At 26.8% G+C, this 8,782-nt stretch overlaps 1 protein-coding gene across 2 annotated transcripts in view; it reads left to right on the forward strand.

Moving 5' to 3' along the window:
- Positions 1-8,782, forward strand: part of LOC100574565 — a 76,772-nt gene that overhangs the window by 7,333 nt on the left and 60,657 nt on the right. For both annotated transcript variants that reach the window (XM_029487626.1, XM_029487627.1), the window contains exons 6-13: positions 1,117-1,161; positions 1,879-1,929; positions 3,088-3,132; positions 3,646-3,690; positions 4,360-4,419; positions 4,632-4,670; positions 6,252-6,311; positions 6,850-6,894. In XM_029487626.1, coding sequence (XP_029343486.1) covers positions 1,117-1,161; positions 1,879-1,929; positions 3,088-3,132; positions 3,646-3,690; positions 4,360-4,419; positions 4,632-4,670; positions 6,252-6,311; positions 6,850-6,894 — 390 coding nt within the window. The remainder of the gene's footprint in view (positions 1-1,116; positions 1,162-1,878; positions 1,930-3,087; positions 3,133-3,645; positions 3,691-4,359; positions 4,420-4,631; positions 4,671-6,251; positions 6,312-6,849; positions 6,895-8,782) is intronic.

Raw genomic sequence — 8,782 nt, forward strand, 5'->3', positions numbered from 1 at the left:
AAAGGTGATATTTGAAAAATATAATAATTGCTTACCTATGCCGTATCGTATACCTTATAATATTTATATAATAATTTATAGTATTTTATATTAGTATGAAAATGGGACATATTTAAAAAAATGAGACAATTAAGAGCCCCAAAAACTTTTGTCAGGACACCAGAACTATTTTTATAATGTATGTTTGGCTCATGCGAAACGGAAATTTCAGTCTTGTGCTCGTGCTACACACATCGCCCGTGACTAAAATAGCTCATTTCCCGACCTTGCCTGTGTGTATATTGTGTATATACTATTACAATTACCTACTTATGTGTGGTTATTCGTGTCTGTGTAGTAGTCGAAATAATAGGTACTTAGATTATCAACTTCAGAACCTATGTTTTCAGATGGAAAAATTAATCTAGTTGGTGGATTGGGGAGTTCAACATTTAGAAAACCCAGTAGTTTTTCAAAGCGCACGGAGAAACAAAAAAAAATTAAGGAAAAACGAGAATTTTTTACGCAAAATCGGGTTTTGACAAAATGTATTTTGTAGGGACCGTGGTATAGATTTCAGTGTCTGGTTGTGCAGGGGATATGCACGCCAAGCACTTATGGAGATTTCCATTTTACCGCCCGGCACTCTTTGGGAATTTCCACTTTACCACCCGGCACTATGGAGATTCCCACTTCAGCGCCCACTGGATAGAAAAGGTCGCTTTCCAACACTTCAACCGTCATTGAAAACTAATTTTTCGGTGCAAGCGTGACAAAAAAATTTTTTAGCTTGGTCAAGAGCTTGAAATTGTGGTGCAAGGATGTACTATAAAGAAGAAAATTAAAAAAAAAATTAAATTCGATGTGTAGAAAAGTTATTAACAAACTATTCAAATCTGTTTCCAAAAGTCGTATTCGGTACCTTAATAGATAAATAGATCAACGGAAATTTGGTGGGTAAAAAGTACCTACGTTTAGCGTAAGACAAAAAATGCTCGTATAGTTTTTAATTTTCAACTATTTCAAAATATAATGTAAGATACAATTTAACTATACCATCATATTTTGTTTAGAAGAAAGAAAAATATATTTTATTGTCTGCTGTAAATAGTTCTAAAAAATGTACTAAAATTTTAGGTTTGGCCGAAATTAAAGATGAACCTTTCAACAAATTGAAAATATGTGAGTATTATTGTTTATTTTACGAATATAAGTAATAACTTATATATTGGTGTTTTACGAAATTGCAAAAGGACAATTATTTCAACCAAAATGTACCAATATTTTGTCAATCATACCGATTAACCTGATCACCTATGACTTCTGAAAACTGATTTGAATTCGTTAATATGTCTACTTGAGATTTATCAAGCCACTTTTTTAAAATTTAGTTCCCAAACTCCTAAAAATGTTGTTTAAATATATGTATAATATTTACGACATTTTAAATGTTGATTATTCGAATATTAAATTAAATATCTTAAAATGTGGACCGATCGATGTCAAGTACATAGTTATGTTAACGAATTCAAATCAGTTTTCAGAAGTCTGGTCGCGTTATCAGGTCCATCGGTAGGACTGAGTGACTGACAACAAGTGCATGCAAATGAGCATTCATTGTTTACCGTCCACGTGCTCGACTTCGAGGATGTGACTTTTTCATGCGCGTGCGGGAATGTTCAGCTATTTCTTTTACACACACTAACGATCCCTTACTACACACACATTTACAAGACCCACATGCATACAATTTGGAAGTTACCTATTTTGAACTCCTTATAAACTGTCCATTTGCAATCCCCTTTATGAAAAATAAATTAAAATTGTTTAAACAAATAGTAGGAAAATATTGTGTTGAACCTTTGAAATAATATAATATTATAATTTAATTCGTTTTAGTTTATCCACGGATCTATCACATTTCATATGACAATTATATCTTAAACATAGGTATGTTGCATATATTTTAATATGTAATATCCTATATTTTATAAATGTATAAGTACATAAATCTAGGTAGAGATGGGAGAGCTAGTAAGCCTCCAAAAACATTTTGTAATTTAAAATAGTTTGGACCAGAGGTTCTTATCCATTTTTTTTCAATTATTATTCATGTATTAAAATGGATCAGTTAAGTACCACTATTATGACTAAAAATAGAACTATTCAAAATATCAATAAGTCAGAATATATTTTAAAAATTATGAACAAAAATAATAATTCAGTAGGTATTTAGTATTTACACAAAATATGAAATTATAGATATAACCTTTTAGATTCATTACAAAGTACAAACATTAGAAATATATTAATTTATTAATTGCTTGCACTATCACCATGCAGCCTTCCACGTACAATAGTTACAGAATCGTTGGTTTAGATCAGTGATTCCCAACGTGGGCGGTATCAACCCCTTGTGGGCTTTTTTAATTTTGAGGGGGGCGTTTAATTTTATTAGATTTAAGAATTTAGTATATAAAAATCCGTGGGGTGTGTGAGATCAAGTAAAAAAAAAGGTTGGAATCACTAGTTTAGACCAAAACCGAATAGGAAGTAGGTGACTAATAGTGACGTTGTGGGCATGTGCAATTAGTGGTATAGTAAGTTAGTGAGACCACGAATGTCTTAACACCGATAAACTTTCTAACAATAATAAACAGCAAAGTAAGTACCAATATCAATGCGTCATATTATGTTTCTCTAACCATTGATATAATTTGTATGTTGTAGCAAATTTTGTCTATCTTGATCAAGTCAGGGTAGTTCATGCACGTATATTATGATAAAATTTGTACTGAAAACGGAGTAATATTTTGTATTCGAAAAACTATTGTAATACCTAGAATATTATCGTCTTTGCTTTAATATGCTTGTAATATATTTTTATTTTGATATTTTACATTTTCTTCAAGAAAAGGGGGCAACACCCCGGGTTTGTTTTAAAAAAATCAAGTTTATCCATCAAAAATTTAATTTGTTATTGGTATTTAAATTAAAATCTAGAATTTTTGTCAATATTATTTAAATTGAAAAAGATTCTACTGATATTAAATAGTTTTGCGTAATTTTTTAAAATTAATTTGTGTTTATTTTACTTTAACACCAAAGAGCTAAAATATGGCAAAGAAGCAGATGACTCTCGAAATATTATAGGTAAGCGTTAATAAAATATATAATGGAGAAAGGTTAATATTATTTTGTTATAATTTTTATTTTTTTTTTTTTTATTACAACCTTATTAACTATAGGTATGATCGATAATTAGTTTATTATTTCAGTATATTGTCAAATGTTGTTTTTTATGGAAACATTATTTAAACGATTTCATTCTAATCAAGGCGATGGATATTATTATTATATTAATTAGTTTATAAGAATCCAAAATAACTAGAAGTTACTTAACAAATGTAAATTTACAATGGATAAATGGATTAATGAAATTAGCCTACTAAATGTCTCTAGGTCTAAAATCTTAGTTTGGTATTATAAAATGTAATAGTATAAACTAGGTATACTGTATAAGCTAATACATTTTATTTTATAACTTCTAGTATATTTTAATAGTAAATTTGAATAATATATTCATAATTTTTCGCTAACTGTAAATCAACTTCTATCAATTCGCTCAAATAATTAAATGATATTAATTTTATTAATTGTATTTAGATGCTCTGAAGCTGTCTAGCAATGAATTCGCTGAGTACAAAAACAGTAAGTCTTGCTCAATACATATTTTTTAGTAATCACTCGTGTTTATGATTATAATAAATATATTTATTTTATTTTTTATTTTAATAATTTTAAATAATTTTAACATTTTCTGGGATTACATAATTATTTTAGATGACAGAAATGTATCAGGTTTGAGAATATAACGACGGATATATAGAGGACTACAAATTATAAACAAGGGTCTAGGAAACGAACAAACTTATGAGATATTTTATATTCTCAAGCCTCGTCTATGTATAATATACTAGTTGTCCCACCCGCCGTTGCCCGGGCCAAATATATATATTTTTTTTTTTTATAAAAAATGTATATTCCATAATTCTACTAATTATAATAATACGATAGTTATATAATATGTAACCAATGGCAACCCAATAAAATGTATATAGGAAAATAAACAAAAAAAAATATTTTTTGTGATTAGATAGCAAATATATTTTATACCTATCATATTTAATTTATAAATTCAATTCAATATTAATTATATAGAATAATCTAATTAGTGTACAGCAAAAGCAAAGCGAGTTCCCCGGTTTTCGTTTTATGGCTCTTAAGTTTACGTTAATTTAAAATCTAAATAAAAAAGAATAATAACGATCGTAATAAGAATATGTTTAGAACTAATAATGTAAAAATATTTGTTGGCAGAGTTCCCAAAACTATTTGAGTTTTCTTATGTAACTTATCGGAAACGGATGGAAAATAAAGGTACGATATTCGAATGTTATTAGAGAAAACTAAATACTCATAATATATTATTAAAAAAACATGTTAACAAAAAAAAGAATGTTACAATTAACTTACTGTTTAGAGTTAGGGCAAATTCTAGGTATTTTAATTGTTCATTTAATTTTTGTGTATCCCTATTTTTTTAAACATTGAAATTATATTTAATACAATATAGTGAATAATGTTTTTAGATATGTTCACAAAGGAGGAATTTATGGCAATTAGAAAAGGTACAGTCTTCATCCATTTATATTTTTTAAAATATCTAGCTTGGTTGTAAAATTTTAATTGGTATTGATAGTTATTTTGAATAACTTATAACTTATAACTTATAAGTCCACTGGTTAAGTGAAGGATTTACCCTGTTTGGCCAGATGTAGTTAGACATTCGGTTTATTGATAAAACACTGATCGAATTAAGATGTTTCATAACACATAGTTCATAATACATATCCATGATTATCTAATTGTATGGGCTTACTGCAAATACTGGACAAGTCCATTCTTTGAAACTTTTCAAATTGAACAAAAAACACTTTTATGATTCTAAATTCTTTTCGAACTAATGCTTATTTACAATATTTGAATGTATATATGCTGTAAGCAAGGGCGCCCGCAGAAATTTTCACCGGGGGAGGGGAGGACAAGGTGTATACATATATTCATAACATATTAGGTACCTATAGTATTTTATAGTTTCATTACAAACTTAATAAATAAACTGATGACAAAATAATATGATTAACTGTATATTTTCATCAAAACATTATGAGACATCAAGAGCACTGAAAAAAAATCTTGTAAATCATTATTCATAATATTTTAATATTAACTATCTCATTTTATAAAAATATTAAGATTATTGGTCATTAAAAAAAAATTGCATGTGCCATACCAAATATTTTTATTATCAGTACTTCTGTCATCATCATTTTATGATATTTAACAAACAAACTTATCCATAAATGTATGTTTTCTTTTTGGTGGATTCATCTTAATTTAAATACGTTAAGGTCATAAAGTAACAAACTTGTTTTTGACTAGTAGGTACTTAGTTATCAATAAGGCTATGGATCAAACAAATTTGAAATTATAATTCACATTTCACAAAATAAAATATAAATTTAATTGATAACACTGTCAATCAGACTTTGGAATTTTAGATGCTTATGACTATAATGCTTTACTATGGTCGCGATAACACAGAAAAATTGTATGACTAATATCTTAATGATTAATCAATTATCGATCTACTTTATGAAAATGCCACAAAACATTTAAAATTATTTATAAAAATATAGGTACTGTAATATTGGCAAAAAAAGCGAGGGGGCATGACCCCTCCCAGCCCCCTCACTTGTGGGCGCCCTTGGCTGTATGTTTATCTAAGTTCTGTATTCTTTTTATGAAATAGTTTTATATATTTTGTAATAAAACTGTAATTAGTTATCTGTAGATATTAGTACCTACACATAACATTTAATGATCATTATTATTACTATTTTAAACTTAATATTTTGTTGCTTTATATACAATAATAATAGGGATTTTTTTTCTAAACTACCATTATATTACGGTATAATTTTCATTTTAAATAAATTATAGTATTTAGCACTATTTATTGTAGTTTATATTAAACTTAACAAACCATGCATAGCTGAATTAATGAAGTCTAAATCGATTCTTTTTAACGTCAACTATATTGAATTCGGATAATATTTTATATTACTATATTTGTTTACAGAATTAAGGAGCTACAACCGAATTGGTTGAATTAAAACCAAAAAAATTACATTAATACTTTTTTTCAGCCAACTTTCCACTGCCAGATGAAAACTACGAACAACATAAATCAAAAATGGATTCTCTTGGTAAATGTGTTTAGGCTCAATAATATGATGAATATATAATAATGATTCCTTTAAATAAAATAGCTTACTTTGGTTTTGACAATAATAATAATAATAGGTAGTCAACATATAGGCTTATTTTTTTTTCACTGTGTCTGACTGCGTCATAATTTGCCATTCAACCATTAGTTTTAAGAGAGTTACTTACACGAATACGTATACGTGTTGGATGTTGATGTATCACATGCACGACGGATTTTCAGGTATAAATGCTCACGTTTATACTTAAATCACTCCCAAGACATCCGTAGCCAAACTATATACCTTTTTTTTATAAATTTAACTATTAATGAAACTTTTAAGCACCGTAGACAGTTGTAGTAAAACATATTATTATACTATGTCGATAGTCAATCAAATTTATAATTTGTATTTTTTTTACTTGCTTGTTATATCGAATCAGATTTGGTATTTTGGATTAATAAATTGATAATCGATCGAGTTATTCTTAACAAATATGATACGAATTAATTATTAAATATTATATTTTTGTTTTCAGATATAGACCCCATCCCATATGATGTATTTTGTTTTTTGAAAGGACGTAAGATATATCACATCTAATTTTGAATTATTTAATTTTCATCCCCTACTATATATAGAGTGATTCACAATCCATGCCGGTCCCAACAGCTATTCTTCTTTAAGAATGCATCTATTAAAAGTCTGATTTTTACTAATAGAACTTAAAATACTTTTAAAAAAATTATACCATTTAAGGAGTGTTCAGTGGTAATTTGTTTAAAACGTTAATGTAATATGTACATCGACATTTTATCAAGTGGTTTTTCGAGTTATGGAAACATTGTGTTTTCATAGGTAATTTTATAATTTCCATAGTCAAAAACATTTAAAGTTTTAAAATGATATAAAGATATTATATATATTATTCAGTCTAGTCATTTTTATACTTGAATGATTTTTACAAATTATTAAATGTTAATAGATTAATATTAATAACTAACATTTTCAAAATCATCATAAAACCTCATAGGTATCTGGTATATCCAGTCTTTTAAAGTACTTGAGTAAAAGTATTTGTTTATTCAAATACTTTTTAAGTACTCAAATACGTATTCTAAATACATTTGAAAAAAGTACTTGGGCACAGTATTTGAATACTTTTTTGAAAGTATCTGTATTTAAAATCAAATACTATTTTTAAATACTTTTTTCGTCTTACTTTATTTACAGGGACGCCAAACTTGAATAAAATAATACAAATTTGAAATTGTACAACATTTTTATTTATAGATCGTTCATCGTTGTATTTTGGTATATTATATTGTAATATTTTTAGTGGTCTATAATTTAATTTAATGTATACAGTCCGTCGATTTCCTAATAAAATTTCACTATTTGAAATACCTTTACTCGAATTATTATAGACATTATACATGCACCCGCATTCGGTTATCCCTCGTAATCCGTCCTTGCATTATCGCAGAATATTATGATTGAATAAAATTTTACATTTGTAATCATTTTAGGCCTTTAGGACTATTACAATGTCCGGTTAAGTGTCGGTTAACTTTAACCGGACATTGCAAGAACAGCCCCTCGACTAAACTATGGATTGTGTACTAGTCAAAACTTAAAAGCATCAAGTATCAATACGTCATTTGTATCGTGTTGATTTTATTATATTTTTTAATATTTAAAACTAGATGGTGCTAAAATAAAAAATGAATTCAGTTTATTAATGATTCAATTTATCTTACTCATTAGGCCAGGGTAAAAAGGTAAAACACATTTAAAAAAAAAAGTATTTGAAAGTATTTGTGAATACTTTTTAAAAGTATTTGTATTTGTACTTAAATACTTTTTTTTCAAGTATTCAGATACGTATTTTAAATACTTTTGAAAACAAGTATCTGTATCTGTACTTGAATACTTTTTAAAAGTATCTTTTACAAGACTGGGTATATCTTTGAAATCTATTATTTTTGTATAATACAATCAACTTTAATAACTCAGAAACTAAATTATAACCAATAAAATATTCGATATGGCGATATATAATATTATATACATCAACATTTTCAAAAAAAAATCATCTCGCAAACAATATTCAAGGCTTTTTTTTATAAAAAAGGGTTGTTCTCATTTGAAAAAATAAATTTATATCACAACATTACATTCCTTAACTGCCTTAAAATATTACCATAATGGACCAAAGGAAGTACCATGCCTCGTGAATCATTCTGTATTTCTGTATATAAAATATATAAACTTCATCATGATATAACATTATATTATTATAACAAAATATAATATACACGTAAGAGAATATAATAATGGCGGGTAAACTGTAAATTATTTTTTTCTTAAAATGTATTTTACTATTTTAAAGTAAAGTAATAATTCTACTTTCATATGATAGTTTATTGTTTTAATTCAATATTTCATATTATTATCTGAAAATATTATAT

This window comes from Acyrthosiphon pisum, chromosome A1, assembly GCF_005508785.2.
Source record: "Acyrthosiphon pisum isolate AL4f chromosome A1, pea_aphid_22Mar2018_4r6ur, whole genome shotgun sequence".
Lineage (NCBI taxonomy): Eukaryota > Metazoa > Arthropoda > Insecta > Hemiptera > Aphididae > Acyrthosiphon > Acyrthosiphon pisum.